The 18363-nt window shown below is 45.1% G+C and overlaps 1 protein-coding gene across 1 annotated transcript in view; it reads right to left on the minus strand.

Annotated features, from left to right (window-relative positions):
- pkd2 (polycystic kidney disease 2) overlaps positions 1–7923 on the minus strand; it is a 51726-nt gene extending 43803 nt beyond the window's left edge. Inside the window, exon 1 of the mRNA XM_068046983.1 lies at positions 7261–7923. Coding sequence (XP_067903084.1) covers positions 7261–7648 — 388 coding nt within the window. The 5' untranslated portion in view covers positions 7649–7923. The remainder of the gene's footprint in view (positions 1–7260) is intronic.
- Between the last annotated feature and the right edge of the window lie 10440 nt (positions 7924–18363).

Below are 18363 nucleotides of genomic sequence, written 5' to 3' on the forward strand. Positions count from 1 at the left end.
AGGGGTGGGGGAGGGGTGGGGGAGGGGTGGGGGAGGGGTGGGGGAGGGGTGGGGGGAACGAAAAATGAATGAAGACTGTTTTACAAGCTTTCTCTATTCATTAACAATTTAGTAAGACGTGGTCAATGGAGACAGCTTCAGGATAATGATCAGTAAATAAGCTTCCATGTTCAGGCTGTCCTTTTGTCCCAAACTGGAATGGATTTCTCATTTTTAGGGTGATCATTAGATATTTAACATTTCCCGGCGGAGAAGCAGGAGAAGGTAGCGACTCTTCGGTGGGTAAGTGAAGGCAACAGGAGCTGTGTTTTAAAAGTTGTTTTAAAAGTTGTACTTACTGTTTTCCTTGTGTTCAAGTTACTTTTGGCGCGGGAGGAACCGGAAGCTGGACGGCAGCAAGGACTCCTGGGTAGGTATTTTCTTTCTTTAAAGGTGCGGAGCAGAGTTAACCCGAGACACTACACATGTAGTGTCTCCCACCCATCCTACTCCTCTAACCTAATAATAAGACCCTTTTTACCCTCCTCCTCTAGCCAAAAAGGACTGAACAGGTAAGCTATTTCACTGTTTTTGTTAATATCTATATTTGTACTTAATTAAGGGGTAATTGAGTAAAAGAAATGGCAGCCAGGGGAGTGCAGTGCTCCTCCTGCAGTATGTTCGAGGTGAGGGGAACCTCCGGTGACCCTGCCGACTTCACCTGCTGGAAGTGCATCCGTCTCCAGCTCCTATCAGACCGTGTTAGGGAACTGGAGCTGGAGCTGGATGAACTGAGGATCATTCGGGAAGCTGAGGGGGTGATAGATAGAAGCTACAGGGATGTCGTTACTCCACAAAACAAAGGCAGCTGGGTAACAGTTAGAGGTGGGAAGAGGTCAGTGCAGGGATCTCCTGTGGTCGTTCCCCTCAGCAACAAGTATACAGTTTTAGATACTGTTGGGGGGGACGGCCTATCGGGGGCAGGCTGCAGTGAACGGGCCTCTGGCACGGGGTCCTGCACTGTGGCTCAGAAGGGAAGGAGGGAGAATGGGAGAGCACTAGTCATCGGGGACTCGATGGTGAGGAGTACCGACAGGCGGTTCTGTGGGCGCAAGCGAGACGCACGGATGGTTTGTTGCCTACCTGGTGCCAGGGTCCGTGATGTTTGTGATCGCGTCTTCAGGATCCTTAAAGGGGAGGGGGAGCAGCCAGAGGTCGTGGTGCACATTGGCACCAACGACGTAGGAAGGAAGGGTGGCACAGATGTTAGAAGTGAGTTTAGGGAGTTAGGCTGGAAGCTGAAAGCTCGGACGGACAGAGTTGTTATCTCTGGTTTGTTGCCGGCGCCACGTGATAGTGAGGCTAGGAATAGGGAGAGAGCACAGCTGAACACGTGGCTGCAGGAATGGTGTAGAAGAGAGGGCTTCCAGTTCTTGGATAATTGGACTGCATTCTGGGGAAGATGGGACCTGTTCAAACAGGACGGGCTGCATCTGAACCAGAGGGGCACCAATATCCTGGGAGGGAGGTTTGCTAGTACTGTTCGGGAGGGTTTAAACTAGTTTGGGAGGGGGATGGGAACCGGACTTGTAGTCCAGGGACCAGTGGGTCCACTCAGAAAGACAAAGAGTGTAGTGAGGTATTGGGGAAGGTAGCACTGTCGCAGAGGACAGATGGGCACGGAGAAGGGTTAAAGTGCGTATACTTCAACGCAAGAAGCATCAGGAATAAGGTGAGTGAATTGAAGGCGTGGATGGGCACTTGGGACTACGATGTTGTGGCCATCACTGAAACGTGGATAGGTGAGGGGGAGGAATGGTTCTTGGAGGTACCTGGTTATAGATGTTTTCATAAGATTAGGAATGGTGGTAAAAGAGGTGGGGGGGTGGCATTGTTAGTTAGAAATAGTGTAACAACTGCTGAAAGAATTTTCGAGGAGGATCTGCCGACTGAGGCACTGTGGGTTGAGGTCAGGAACAGGAAAGGAGCAGTCACCTTGATGGGAGTTTTCTATCGGCCCCCCAATAGCAGCAGGGAGGTGGAAGAGCAGATTGGGAAACAGATTTTGGAAAGGAGCAGAAGTCACAGGGTAGTAATTATGGGGGATTTCAACTTCCCAAATATTGATTGGCAACTCTTTAGATCGAATAGTTTGGATGGGGTAGTGTTTGTGCAGTATGTCCAGGAAGCTTTTCTGACTCAGTATGTAGACTGCCCGACCAGAGGGGAGGCAATATTGGATTTGGTACTAGGTAATGAACCAGGGCAAGTGATAGAGCTGTTGGTGGGCGAGCACTTTGGAGATAGTGATCACAATTCTGTAGCATTCACTGTGGTAATGGAGAGGGATAGGTATGTGCAACAGGGCAAGGTTTACAATTGGGGGAAGGGTAGATATGATGCTGTCAGGCAGGAACTGAGGAGCATAAGTTGGGAGCATATGCTGGCAGGGAAGGGCACGGTCGAAATGTGGAACTTTTTCAAGGAGCAGATAGTAGGGGCCATTGATAAGCATGTCCCTGTCAGACAGGGAAGGGATGGTCATGTGAGGGAACCGTGGTTGACAAGAGAGGTTGAGAGTCTTGTTAGGAAGAAGAAGGATGCGTATATAAGGTTGAGGAAAAAGGGCACAGGCATAGCTCTGGAGGGATACAAGATGGCCAGGAAGGATCTGAAGAAAGGGATTAGGAGAGCTAAGAGAGGGCATGAAAAATGCTTGGCGGGTAGGATAAAAGAAAACCCCAAGGCCTTTTACGCGTATGTCAGAAATATGAGGATGACTAGGGGGACCGTAGGTCCGGTCAAGGACAATAGCGGGAGACTGTGTGTTGAGCCGGAAGAGATAAGTGAGGTTTTGAATGAGTACTTCTCTTCGGTATTTACGAATGAGAAGGGGTGTATTACTGAAGAGGACGGTGTGAAACAGACTGGTAAGCTCGAGGAAGTGCTCGTTAGGAGGGAAGATGTGTTGGGGTTTTTGAATAACTTGAAGATAGACAAGTCTCCCGGGCCTGACGGGGTATATCCAAGGATGTTATGGGAAGCAAGGGATGAAATTGCAGAGCCGCTGGCAATGATCTTTTCATCTTCTCTGTTGACGGGGGTGGTACCAGGTGATTGGAGGGTGGCAAATGTTGTGCCCCTGTTCAAGAAAGGGAATAGGAACAACCCTGGGAATTACAGGCCAGTTAGTCTTACTTCGGTGGTAGGCAAGTTGATGGAAAAGGTGCTGAGGGATAGGATTTCTGAGCATCTGGAAAGACACTGCTTGATTCGGGACAGTCAGCACGGTTTTGTGAGGGGTAGGTCTTGCCTCACAAGCCTGATTGAATTCTTTGAGCAGGTGACCAAGCAAGTGGATGAGGGTAAACCAGTGGATGTGGTGTACATGGATTTTAGTAAGGCATTTGATAAGGTCCCCCATGGTAGACTTATGGAGAAAGTCAGGAGGCATGGGATAGTGGGGAATGTGGCCAGTTGGATTAAGAATTGGCTAACTGATAGAAGGCAGAGAGTGGTCTTAGATGGTAAATACTCAGCCTGGAGCCCAGTTACCAGTGGCGTGCCACAGGGATCAGTTCTGGGTCCTCTCCTGTTTGTGATTTTTATTAACGACTTGGATGAGGAAGTCGAAGGGTGGGTCAGTAAATTTGCAGATGATACAAAGGTTGGTGGAGTTGTGGATACCGAGGAGGGCTATTGTCGTCTGCAAAGGGACTTGGATAGGTTGCAGTGCTGGGCTGAAAAGTGGCAGATGGAGTTTAACCCTGAAAAGTGTGAGGTCGTCCATTTTGGAAGGACAAACACGAATGCAAAATACTGGGTTAACGGTAGGGTTCTTGGGCATGTGGAGGAGCAGAGAGACCTTGGGGTCTATGTGCATAGATCGTTGAAAGTTGCAACTCAAGTGGATAGGGCTGTGAAGAAGGCATATGGGGTGTTAGCGTTCATTAGCAGAGGGATTGAATTTAAGAGCCGTGAGGTGATGATGCAGCTGTACAGGACCTTGGTAAGGCCTCATTTGGAGTACTGTGTGCAGTTCTGGTCGCCTCATTTTAGGAAGGATGTGGAAGCCTTGGAGAGGGTGCAGAGGAGATTTACCAGGATGTTGCCTGGAATGGAGAATAAGTCTTACGAGGAAAGGCTGAACATTCTAGGCCTCTTCTCATTAGAACGGAGAAGGATGAGGGGTGACATGATAGAGGTTTATAAGATGATCAGGGGAATAGATAGGGTAGACAGTCAGAAACTTTTTCCCCGGGTGGAGCAAAGCGTTACAAGGGGTCATAAATTTAAGGTGAAGGGTGGGAGATATAAGGGGGATGTCAGGGGAAGGTTCTTTACCCAGAGAGTGGTCGGGGCATGGAATGCCTTGCCTGGGGAAGTTGTTGAGTCAGAAACTTTAGGGACTTTCAAACGGCTTTTAGATAGGTATATGGATAAAGGAGAATGATGGGGTATAGATTAAATTGTCCTTGACAGAGGACAAAGGATCGGCACAACATCGTGGGCCGAAGGGCCTGTTCTGTGCTGTATTTTTTTATGTTCTATGTTCTATGTTCTACTCAGTCCAAGGCACTTTAGATGCAAACAAGCCATCAAGTGTAGCCTTGCCTCCACGTTGCTACCTGCCAGCTTCTCCTTGCAGCTGGCACCTTCAGCTCTCTCTCTTTCGTTTCTCGTCCAGTATCAGCACTGAGCAAGCATAAGCTGATGGCCATAAACTCAGTGTAGTAATTCTGCCTTTCAGTTCCATTCAAACAGCAGCAGCTCTGCTGTCCTCTAACTCACTGAATAACATGGAAGGTTTGGTTCTGGTGCTCCATTAAAATGCAGCCAGTCATAGAGAGTTCCACCAGGTGCTAGGAATTATAAACCCAGTTTTGAACACCTTATTTCATCCATCCAGAAAGATCCCAAACTTCCCCAAATTGAACCATCCCATTGTTTCTTAAATGATTCTACAGATTTTGTTCTGCTTTAGGGAACTTCTGTTCCCAAATAAAAGGCAAAAGTTGACCCATTAAAATAACACTTTCTAACCTCATCTGTGTCAAATTTGCTTAACAGCAGGAGCTGGAAATATAGTGAATCCCTCAGCATCTACCAAGATAGGCTGAAAGAGCTGGGACGTTACACTTTATGAAGCGTGGGCTTAAGATGATTTGACTGAGCTTTATAAAATGAAGGGAACAGATTGCGTTTGTGTAGCATGTGTTTCAACTAAATAGGCGAGAGTGAACCAAGAGTTCTCAATCTCAACTTAATGCAAGGTCAGAAATAGATTAAATTGGGTGGCGGCTCTTTTCCCAGTGAATACAGGACCTTCAAGTGAGAGCTAGACCAGTTCAGGCTTGGGTGGACATCACTTCACATAAAAAGAAGGGACAGAGCAGTTTCCATCACCTAAAGGGAATCAATCAGAGAGGAATTTTCCAGATTTATTGTCCCACAATCAGCCTGGGCTTTTATCTGGATTTTCACCTCACTCAGGACCTTACACTTACCACATTACCTGAAAGCCATGTATGTATTGTAATGGATGTCATCGCAGTTGTGCGGGACAGACTGATTGAGTCAGTGGGTCACTGAAGGCAGCAGCACAGGTAGATAAGGTGATCAGTAAGGCCTATGGGATACTTGCCTTTATTAGCCGAGGCACAGAATATAAGAGCAGGGAGGTTACGATGGAGCTGTATAAAACACTAGTTAGGCCACAGCTGGCGTACTGTATACAGTTCTGGGTGCCACACTATAGGAAGGATGTGATTGCACTGGAGAAGATGCAGAGGAGATGCACCAGGATGTTGCCTGGGCTGGAGCATTTCAGCTATGAATAGAGACTGAAAAGGCTGAGGTTGTTTTCCTTTGAACAGAGAAGGATGAGGGGGGGGCGGAGGAACATGATTGAAGTATACAAAATTATGAGGGGCATTGATAGATTAGATAGGAAGAAACTTTTTCCCTTAGCAGAGGGGTCAATAACCAGGGGGCATAGATTTAAGGTAAGGGGCAGGAGGTTTAAAGGGGATTTGAGGAAAAAACTTTTCACCCAGAGGGTGGTTGGAATCTGGAATCCACTGCCTGAAGAGATGGTAGAGGCAGAAACCCTCACAACATTTAAGTAGTATTTAGATGAGCACTTGAAACACCATAGCATACAAGGCAATGGGCCAAATGCTGGAGAATGGGATTAGAATAGGTAGGTACCTATTGGCCGGCACAGACACGATGGGCCGAAGGGCCTGTTTCTCTATGACTATGACTCTATGGGTCCTTGCATATGTGTATACAACAGCGAGGGACAGGACAGGTGGTTGGTTAACACTTTGGGTATATGCTCAAACAGCTGGTTCTGGATTCAAGTCCCACACCAGAACTTGAGCACAAAAATCCAGGCTGACCCTCCAGTTCAGTACTGATGCAGTGCTGCATTGGTGGAGGTGCTGTCTTTTGGATGAAACGTTAAACGGAGGCCCTATCTGTAAAAGGAGGAGAGGCCATTGTGTAAGGCCCTCCTGCCATAGTATACCAAGGGCCTGCATGCACCAGAGAATGTTTGGCATGGCATGTAAATATGCTTTGTAAACATAACCTGTAATGGCAAGCGTAGCGAGGCACCTCATGTGCTGTATTAAAAGAAATTGATCTGTATTACACTTTTGTAATATCAACTTTGAACTGTTATGTAATATACTTTACAAATTTTATGAATAAAGTATATTTTTGCAAAAAAAGTGGATGTAAGCGATCCCGGGGCACCACTTTGAAGAGCAACAGGGGAGTTCTTCCAGTCCTGGGGCTAATATTTATATTTCAATCAAAATCATAAAAACAAATGATCTGGTCATTATCACATTGCCGGTTGTGGGAGCTTGCTGTGCACAAATTGGTGCTGTGTTTCCTGCAGCAGTGACGACACTTCTAAAGTGCTCGTTGGCCCCGGGTCGGGCCCGTTTTGGGCCCGGGTCGGCCGGGGTCGAGCCCGGGTCGGGTTGAGCCTGGATCGTGTTTTAATTTCATACCCGAGCCAGGCGTTACTATAGAAACCAAGTTTTACCCCCCACAAACCCCGCCCCTCCCCATTGCTCTGCAAATTTTAACTTTCCAAGGATTTATCCAATTCTCTTTTTAAAGTTACTATTGAATTTGCTTCCACTGCCCTTTAAGGCAGTGAATTCCAGCTCACAAAAACTCTAATATATTTCTCTTTTCCACCCTAATATTTGTTATGTTTCTGATTTACAACCTTGATTTTTGGCAAGATTTTTCGGGAGTTACCTCGGATTTTCTGCAGGATCCTGTGGGCACAGGCCGGCCTGCGGTGCTGACTCTCCGGCCTGGGAGTGGGGCTCAGGCCGGTGTTGTTGGGGTTTCCCCGGGAGTTGGAGCCTCCTGTCCCCCCGCTGCTGTTACTGGACACCGACCGCCGCCCGGGGCTGATCCCGGCCCAATCCAGCTCCATGTCCAACTCCTCCTCCCCGGGCTCGTAGCCTGGGTTCTCCCGGCTCCAGGCCTGGCGGGACGAGGCGGCGGAGGAAGCCGGGCTGCTGCGAGCTGGACCCCGGACCCGCCTCATCTCCAGCTGCTCGGCTCCCTGAGCACGGGAGCCGGCCGGGGTGAACCTGCCCGGCGGCGGCTGTTGCTGAGGCCGCACCCGGGAGCTCATCGTGGGCCCGACTCCCACTCCCAGCGCCAGGCCGCGCGTCGCCTTGGCAACCGAATAGGCCGCAGGCTTCCCCTACTTCCACAGGCGGCTTCCTCTCCCCCGCCTTTCTTTGCTTTTACAGCAGCCGCCAATCCGCGGCCGTCATCCCGACACAAACAGACCGCTCCAGCCGCCCTCACATCACACCACTCCGGACAAAAAATACAACCACAGCCAGACGCCGCGGCCCTCAGGCAAGGCCCAGCCCGTGACTGACAGTTCCATGGACCAATCACTGCCCCGTTCCGGGAGGTAGGCGGGATATGGGCGAGACCTATCCAATCAGCGCTCGGACCGCTGTCTTACGTTCGAACGTGGAACGGAAAGGCGGGCCTCATTGTGACGTCTATAATTGACGGGCAATCTGGCCAATAGCATTGCTGGTGGGCGGTTTCCTTGTGAATGGAGTATAAGGGACCATTCAGCCCTTCAAACCTACCCCACCAGTCAATGGCTGGACATTTGGAAGAGGAGGGCATTTTCTAAATAATTAAACTGATAGAGTTGCCCCAGTGTCTTAGAGTCACATAGCACAGAAGGTGGCCATTCAGCTCATCGTGCTTGTAACGACTCTTTGAAAGAGATATCCAAATAGTCCGTTTCCTCTGCCCTTTCCCCATGGTCCTGTAAAATTTTCCTTTTCAAGTATTTATCCAATTCCCTTTTGAGAGTTATTATTAAATCTGCTTTCACCACCCTTTCAAACAACACATACTCACTGAGTTTAAAAAAACTCCCCTCCCCTGTGACTGTTTTGTCCATTACCTTAAATCTGTGTCCTCTGGTTATTGATCTGCCAATGGAAAGTTTCTCCCCATCTACTCTATCAAAACCGTTCATAATTTTGAAGAGCTTTCCAAAGAGAGTGGATAATTACTTGAAGGGGAAATTTTTTCGAAGCTCTGTGGAAAGGACACAGCAATGGGACTAATTGGATAACTCTTTCAAAGAGTTGACACAAGCACGATTGGCTGAATGGCCTCCTTTTGTGTTGTATTATTCTATGAACACCTCTATTAAATCTCCCCTTAACCTGCTCTGCTCTAAGGAGAACAATCCCAGCTTCTCCAGTCTCTCCACATAACTGAAGTCCCTCATTCCTGGTACCATTCTAGTAAATCTCCTCTGCACCCTCTCCAAGGTCTTGACATCCTCCCTAAAATGTTGTGCCCAGAACTGGACACAATACTCCAGCTGAGGCCGAACCAGTTATCAAGTTTAATCATAACTTTCTATTTTTATACTCTTTGCCTCTATTTATAAAACCAAGGATCTATTATGTTTTAAGCTAGTTCCTCTTTAAACAAAGTTATCAACTTGTCCTGCCACCTTCAAAGACTAGTATATGTCACTAAACAAAATCATAAAGCCGTTATAACACATGTCCAGTAATATAATAAAACAAAATATCCAATAAAATAGCAGACTTAATAAAAGAAACAAAATACCTGTAAATATTAAACAATTAAAGTATCATCATAGAATCAAAAAAAAAATCACAGAAGGAGGCCATTCAGCCCATCAAGTCTGTGCCAGCTCTTTCCCGGGGAAATCCCAGTTCATCCCACTCCCCCACTCTTTCTCCAAGTCCCTGCAATATTTTGCTGGTTTAAGTATTTATCCAATTCCCTTTTGAAGGCTACTATCAGGTTATCACACTATCCACCACACTATCAGGCAGTGAATTCCAAATCCTCATCAGTCATTGTGTAAAAGAAGTTTTTCATCAGATTGCCTTTGGTTCTTTTGCCAATCACCTTAAATCTGTGTCCTCTGGTTATTGACCCTTCAGCCATTGGAAACAGTTTCTATTTATTTACTCTAGCTAAACCCTTCATGATGTTAAACGCTTTATATGATTGTTAGCATCCATGGGACAATCTGTACTCTGCAGTACGCATTAGTCACTGAAGACTGGAAGATTATAAAAAACAGAAAGTGCTGGAAATACTCAGCAAGCCAGGCAGCATCTGTGGAGTGAGAAACAGAGTTAACGTTTCAGGTTTTGATACAGTAGATGGGGAGAAACTTTCCACTGGCAGGAGGGTCGATAACCAGTGGACACAGTTTTAAGGTAATGGACAAAACAGTTATTAAGATTCACTAGCACAGGGCAGATTGCAGGGTTACTTTTATGTTGCTCATGCAGAGTCGCAAAGTGACATTCCTTTTCATGCATGCACAATATCCTCCAGTCTGTGAACTTTCATCAGAACTGGTTCACCAATATAGCTTTAATGTATTTTGTGCACAGTCTGTGTTTTTTTGCATAAAAAGCACTTGAGATCAAGTGTTGGATGCTGTGTACGCCGAAGCCGCTAATCAAATGGCCTCCTTATGCTGTATGATTCTATGAATCGCCCTTAGGTTGTTTGGAATGATTTCAGAGCTGCCAAAGACCTTCTGAATCCTGATAAATAAATAGCTCATTTCCCAAAGGATATTGAAGAGCCAGTTCAGGATGCTGTGTGCAATGACGATTCTGGGATATAGACCACTCGTTTACTTTTGCTGTGTGCATCTGAGTGAGTGAGTGGGTGAGTATGTGTGTGTGAGAGAGAGAGTGTGTGATAATGTGAGTGTCTGGGAGAGAGTGTGTGATAGTGAGTGTGTGAGAGTATGTGTGTGTGATAGTGTGTGTCTGAGAGAGAGTGTGTGATAGTGAGTGAGTGACTGGGTGTGAGAGTAAGTGTGTGTGTGAACAGTAATATCCTCTTTTGATCAGCAGGCTGCAGTATTCAAAAGGGAATTAGACAGTTATCTGAAAAGGAAGAATGTGCAGGGTTACGGGGAGAAGGCGAGGGAATGGGACAAAGTGAATTGCTCATTCGGAGAGCCAGTGCAGGCACGATGGGCCGAATGGCCTCTTCTGTGCTGTAACATTTCTGTGATTCTGTTCCTGCCTCTGGTTGCACTGCAGGTTTTGCCGATGCTGACACCGGCAGACAGCTCAGTGAGAATGAGCTTGAGCAAGTGTCAATAACTGCATTGTCGTCTGACTAATTTCTGTTCTCAATCTGGAGCAGTTACTGCACAGGTCATCCATTAGATGGCATTTGAATTCTCATTGCTTACCAGTGAATGGCCCATCTTTCATCTTCCAAAAAAACAGGTTATACTAAAATCCCTTATCCTTGTTGCCCAGAATATTACAGATTGCTGCAGTCTCAACGATCATATCAGCCCTCCCATTTCAAGCGATAAAAACAATTAATTTATGCTTAGTGTATAAAGATTATCTGTTTCACATTTCATGTATTTCATGTATTTTAATCTATCTTAATTCCCCCTCACAAATAAAATCAAATATATGTTTTAGAATGCATCATTTGCAGTGCTTCAGTTTACTTCCTGGAAATGCTGTTTAATTAGTGCCTTAAATTAAAGTATTACCAACTGACAATCTCTGCGACAACTTTAATGAATAGTCACAAGCAGATTTAACTAAAGTCAGGCTGGGAAATGTAATCTTACATTCCCTCTACCTCAGTTGTAAAAATGGAAACAAGAGGTGTGTCTGCTCTATTCTGGAACTTATCAATGTGCTGTAATCCTTTTTCCATGCTGAAGTCAGCTGTATCATCACATTCTCCTGTTGTGTGGAAGTATAAAAAAACACCACACTCCTGGTATAGGGATCAGTTTCCTCAGGTTCCAGAAGTTACTATAAATATGTGGAGCGTGCTGAAGTCAGGGACTGGCTCAGAATCCCAGCAACCACCTGTCTACCTGGGAGCCAAAGATGGCCACATTCTGCGAATTCTCATTCAATATCTGAATGATTGAACTTTCAGGCATTTCATCAACTTTCACCTCGAGATCACAAATATGATGCAAGTTCCCAGGGAATCTTTAAGGTATCTCTCTCACATGCTCTAAATTCTTACACCAGGTCGAGGTAATTTGCTGTACAATTTCAGATGCTAAACAGTTGTCACATTTTGTCAGGTTTTTTTAAAGCCCGGTTGACAAGTATACCCTGGAACTATTAGTACTGGAGAATCACATATATCAAACAAACTTTGCAGAAAGACCTGCGTTTATTTCACATCTTTCAAAGTCCCAAAGGGTTTTATAGACTCATAGAGTTTTACAGCCAATAAAATACTTTTTGTAAGGTTGTCACTGTTATAATGTAGGAAACACAGTATTTTGCACACAGTAAGATCCCACAAACAGCAATAGGATAATGACCAGATCATCTGTATTTTTAATGATGTTGGGTGAGAAATAAATATTGGGCAGGACACCAGGGAAAACGCCCCTGCTCTGTTTCAAAATAGCGCCATGGGATCTTTTACAGATACCTGAGGGAGCAGGCGGGCCTTGGTTTAACATCTCATCAAAAATACATCATGTCCAACTAGGCAGCATTCCCTCAGTACTGAAAGCGGTAGTATAATGTAATATAGGGTTGTTAGTGGGCAGAATATGTAAATATTCTGTGAGCATCATCCCAGGAAGTGATGTAATAAAATTGTATGGAATCTGATGTAGCGTGTAAGTGGAAGCCATAGATGGAAGACCTGTGTAAATAAACGTAACATCCTGGGGGTTACCATTGACCAGAAACTGAACTGGACCAGCCACGTGAATGCTGTGGCTACAAGAGCAAGTCAGAGGCTGGGAATTCTGCATCGAGTAACCCACCTACTGACTCCCCAAAGCCTGTCCACCATCGATCAGGCACAAGTCAGGAGTGTGATGGAATACTCTCCACTTACCTGGATCGGTGCAGCTCCAACGACACTCAAGAAGCTCGACACCATCCAAGACAAAGCAGCCTGCATGATTGGCACCCCATCTACAAACATTCACTCCCTCCACCACTGACACACAGTGGCAGCAGTGTGTACCATCAACAAGATGCACTGCAGCAACTCAACAAGGCTCCTTCAACAGCACCTTCTAAACCCGCGACCTCTACCACCAAGAAGGACAAGGGTAGCAGATGTATGGCAATACACCATCTGCAAGTTCCCCTCCAAGTCACACCCATCCTGACTTGGAACTATATCGCCATTCCTTCACTGTCACTGGGTCAAAATTCTGGAACTCTCTTCCTAACAGCACAGTTGGTATACCTACACCCCAAAGACTGCTGCAGTTCAAGTAGGCAGCTCACCACCACCTTCTCAAGGGGCAATTAGGGATGGGCAATAAATGCTGGACTAATCAGCGATGCCCACATCCCACAAACGAATAAGGAAAACGAAGGAACCCAATATAGGTGTGAGAGCAGTACTGCAGAAATTGGAGGAAGCAGGTCTCACCTTGAATGAGAAATGTGTTTTTCCACAGCTAACGGTAAGATCTCTTGGATATATTATTGATGGGTCTGGTATTAGAGCAGATTCACAAAAGATAAAAGTGATAAGTGAATTCCCAGAGCCTAAAAACATTACAGAGTTTCAAAGGTTTATGGAAATGGTGAATCAAGTAGGGAAATTCTACCAAGTTTAACCATGATCAATGAGCCATTACAACAGTTGTTGAAAAATGACAATGTTTGGTGTTAGAAAGAAGCCCAGCAGGAATCCTTTGAGAAAATCAAGAACATGCTGATATCACCAGAAGTGTTAGCGCATTATGACCTCAAGCTATCCACCATCACAGCTGCGGATGTGTCATCAACGGGATTGGCAGCAGTCCTATTTCAAGTGTGTAGAGATGGGGGACACAGACCTGTATGTTTTGCTTCATTAACAGAAACAGGGCAGAGATACACAGTCATAGAAAAGGAAACATTGGCAGCAACTTGGGCATGTGAGAAGTTTTCAGATTACGTCCTAGGTCTTCAATTCAAAATTGGAACAGATCAGAAACCGTAAGTTACTCTATTAAACACAAAGGAACTTGTGAAATTACCTCCAAGAGTGCAGAGGTTTAGATTAAGATTGATGAGATTTGATGTGAAAATTGAATACACTCCAGGGAAACAGCAGACGCTTTATCACGTATTTCATCAGCATAACCCAAAGAAGATGACATTTTGCTTCTTGAAGAAGTAGAAGTTTTTACTTTGACGATGACAACAACTTTACCTGCTACAGCTCAGAAATGGAGTGAGATCAGGAATGCTCAGAAAGCAGATGAAGTATGTACGGCAATCAGAGAATATTGCTTGAATCGATGGATAGCATTCAAAAGTCTGTTCTCAGGCAGTATTACGAACAGAGTAGTCATCTCAGCATTGTTGATGATTTACTGATCTACGATGAGAGATTAGTTATCCCTAGAATATTGAGATTAGAGATCTTGGAGCGATTACACCAAGGACATTTGGGAATAACAAAGTATAGAGCCAGGGCAAGACAGTCAGTATGGTGGCCTGGTATATCGAAAGAAATTGAAGAGATGGTATTGAGGCATATTCGGTGTGCCATCAATCATCATGAGACAAAGGAACCACTCATACCGTCTTCTGTCTAGACCATGGGAGCGTCTAGGAATAGATCTTTTTCAGCATTGAAGTAAAATGTTCTTTATAATAGTTGATTATTATTCAAGGTGGATTGAAGTTAATCAACTACAAGGTCAAAGTTCAGAAGCCGTAATCACATCCTTGAGAGAAATCTTTGCTACGCATGGAATTCCAGATATTGTAATGTTTACAGAAGTACATGGGCTTTGTCCAAATCTCTAGTTCACCAAGGTACCCTCAGGCAAATGATGAAGCTAAGAAATGTGTACGGACTGTGAAAGCATTGTTAGAAAAGAATGAAGATCATCAATTAGCATTTCTAAGTTATCGATGAACACCACTTCAGAATGGTTTAGCTCCATGCGAATTGTTAATGGGAAGAAGGTTAAAGATGCAACTTCCTACACTGCCAGGAACACTTGATCCACAAGTGAGTGCAGAAGACTTGGAAAAAGTGAGGGAGAGGGAGGATGGAGAGCGGTTGAATCAATCGGAAAATTATGACAGACGTCATAAACCAGAGACTTATCAGACATCCAGCCTGAGGTATTAGTTTGGGTTCGGGACTAAAATCAGTATGGAGAAATGATCGAGCAATCACCATATCCATGATCATACATTGTCCAAACTGACCAAGGGATGATGAGAAGAAACAGAAGGTCATTGGTGATCATACCAAAAAAGCAACAAATACAAGAGGACCAATCATCTCAAAAGTTTGATGAACCAGTGATGCTGCAATCAGCCATCAACCCAGGGGACAACCCGCATGAAGAACCTGAGTCTTCCAACAGTCCTATTCAAGCACTGCAGAGTCAAAAGGAGGAACTAGAAGACTAGAAGTCAGAGACTTGGAGGGATATGTAGTATAAATGTAATATAGGGCTGTTACTGGGTAGAATATGTAAATAGACTGTGAGCATCATCACAGGAAGTGATTAATAGAATCTATACAGACCTTTATGTAGAGTGTAAGTGGAAACCATAGATGCAAGACGTGTGTAAATAAACTCCTGTTCCTCTAACTGTCAGACTTTTAGATATTCTGTACCAACCCTTAATAGTTATCAGAATATTACAGAAGCATCAGCTTAGTAAGTGCTTCAGGTGAGACTTAAACGTATAACCTTCAGGTTAGTAGCCAGGGGGTTACCTGGGTTCGGATCAGGTCGGGTTGCACTTGCGGGTCCAGCATTCGGGCTCGGGTCAGGCCGGGTCAGACACACTCTATCACAGGCAAGTGGCTCCAATGTTAATTTACTTTTTGGACTCAAAAGGTGGTTTTGTTGCAGATATTTTAAGCTTATGCAGATCAGCAACAAAGTGAAAAATGGAAGGTAAGTTAACTGATGGTCAGGTCGGGTCAGATTGGGCGCGGGAAAAATGGAAGGACTCGGGCCGGATCAGGCTCGGGTCAGATGTGGTTCTGTCGGGCTCAGATCGGGTTTTTTTTTGTGTGAGCCACAGCAATGAATGGTAATTCTAGTTGGTAAAAATCAAGAGTGAATTTTTTTGTTTCCGCTGATAACCGTTGTCAGAATTACATCCCGGTCTCTCAATGTTGCCATGGCAATGGTAATGTTCTACATTTGATATTTTGATACCTGTAAGTAACCACCAAATGATAGTTCAGTCTAAATACAGCAAGGCAGCTCGACATGACTGCTTTATACATCTTGTAATATGGTCCAAAAGTGTATCAGTATCAATCGTCAGTGGTCAAGTCCTGAGGTAACAGAGGCACCTCAATGTAGAAGCAGGAGGTAAAAGATCGTAAAAGTGAGTTAAACATTAAAAAGATTACAGGTTTTTAAAACTTACACCTGCCCATTATACACCCACCCGTTAAACACCTACCTGTTACACAACTGCCTGTTACACACCCACTGTTATACAGCCGACTATTATACCCCCCTCCGTTACACACCCACCTGTTACACACCACATTATACACCTGCCTGTTATACACCAACCCATTATACACCCAACTATTACATACCCACCTGTTACACATGCTTGTTACACACACGCCTGTTATACACTCGTCTGTTACATACCCGCCCATTACACACCCACCCATTACACATGCTCCTGTTAAACACCCACCTGTTATATACATGCCCGCCTGTCCGTTACACACCCACCCATTACACACTTGCCTATTACACACCTGCCTTTTAATGTAAAGCTCTTTCATTATGTATTTGGCCAGCCATATTGTTTCTTCAACAACAGCAACAGCGGTTTTCAGTTTCATAGTGCCTTTAATGTAGTAAAACATGTCACAAGGCATTTCACAGGAGTGGTATCGAGCAAAATTTGACACTGAGATATCGGGACAGATCAACGAAGTAGGTTTTAAGGACCATTTTAAAAGAGAGGAGAGAGAGGAGGAGAGCGTAGGGAGGGAATTCCAGAGCTTAGGCCCAGGTAACTGAAGGCATCGTCATCAATGTTGGAGCGATTAAAATCAGGGATGTGCAAGAGGCCAGAATTAGAGGAGCACAGATATCTCAGAGGGTTATGGGATTGGAGGAGATTACAGAGATAGGGAGGGGCAAGGATATGGAGGGATTTGAAAACAAGGAATTGTAAAATAGAGACGTTGTTGGTCTGGGAGCCAATGTAGGTCAGCGAGCACAGGGGATGATGGGTGAATGGGATTTGGTGTGACTAAGGACACAAGGAGCAGAGATTTGGATGAGCTCAAGTTTATGGAGCATGGAAGATAGGGGACCAGCCAGGAGAGCAATGGAATAGTCGGGTCTAGAGGTAACAAAGGCATGGATGATGGTTTCAGCTGCAGATAAGCTGAGGCAGGGGTAGAGTTGGGTGATGTTACAGAGGTGAAACTATTAAACATGTGTTACGACCAGGTGAGAATGTGTCTAGGGGTCTTTTACTGCCTTCACCTGGTCTTATTGTAACAGGGTTTAATTTTAAACACACTGTGTTTTGAGCTCCCCCTTTGTGAATTCTTGTTCACAACTTTCCAATTATAAGGCAAAGAAATTAGCTCAAACAGGCTTTCTTTGGTTTAAAAAAGAAAAGTGAAATTTAGTAAACTTACTTAAACTCTAATACGGTTCATGCCAATGGATATACGACGTGCCCACGCGAGCATGCATACATGATATACACATGCAGATAGAGACAGAAAAGAGAAGAAAAGATAAAGTGGAACAGTTTGAGGCAATATCTTGTTACTGTGCTTCACTCACGGTATAGTCCTTTGTAAGTAATTCTTGTGTTTCGTTGTGGCCCAGTATTCTGCTCAAACCTTGTTCACGTAGGAAACTTTTCTCTCTTTGAGGTTCACTTGTCTTCACAAGATTCAGTTCCCTGAGAGATGAGCAGGCACACAGGAGAGGAGGTCATTTTTGCTTTAGTTCCAGGAGCACACGGCGATCTGATTTCAGGTTCTTTGTTGGAAGTTCAAATCTCAACAGCCAGCTAGTCATGTGACTAAAACTGGTCTGACCACTTCTTCTGTGTATTGGGGAAGCAACGACTGGGTCCCTTTTGTTCCAACTCTTTGCAAAAATGTCCGTCCAGTCAGGGGCTTGCAGTTTTAAGTTTTAATGTTCATGTGGTGAAATCACTCAGTCGTGGCGGGTGGGGGGTTTGCCTGACACATGTTTTACTTGCAGTGGGCTTCATGTGAATTTCACTTTTCTTCTTTAAACCAAAGAAAGCCTGTTTGTGCTCATTTCTCTGCCTTCCACGTGAGCCGCATGGAAGATGGCAGGATCCCCAAGGACGCATTGTACAGCGAGCTCGTCACTGGTATCAGACCTACCAGCCGTCCGTGTCTCCGCTTTAAAGACATCTGCAAACGTGACATGAAGTCCTGTGACATTGATCACAAGTCGTGGGAGTCAGTTGCCAGCGATCGCCAGAGCTGGCAGACAGCCATTAAGGCGGGGCGAGTCAAAGAGACTTAGCAGTTGGCAGGAAAAAAGACAGAAGTGCAAGGAGAGAACCAACTGTGTAACAGCCCCAACAACCAATTTTATCTGCAGTGCCTGTGGAAGAGTTTGTCACTCTAGAATTGGCCTTTATAGTCACTCCAGGCACTGCTCCACAAACCACTGACCACCTCTAGGCGCTTACCCATTGTCTCTCGAGACAAGGAGGCCAAAGAAGGGTTTAAATTGCTGCAGACCTTTTTAGTTTTGTTTTTCTTGGGCTATCCTTAATTTGTGTAGCTCAATGGAAATATTTTCACCTGACATTGCCAGGCTTTTAGCAC

This window comes from Heterodontus francisci, chromosome 1 (genome assembly GCF_036365525.1).
Source record: "Heterodontus francisci isolate sHetFra1 chromosome 1, sHetFra1.hap1, whole genome shotgun sequence".
NCBI classification, from domain to species: Eukaryota; Metazoa; Chordata; class Chondrichthyes; order Heterodontiformes; family Heterodontidae; genus Heterodontus; species Heterodontus francisci.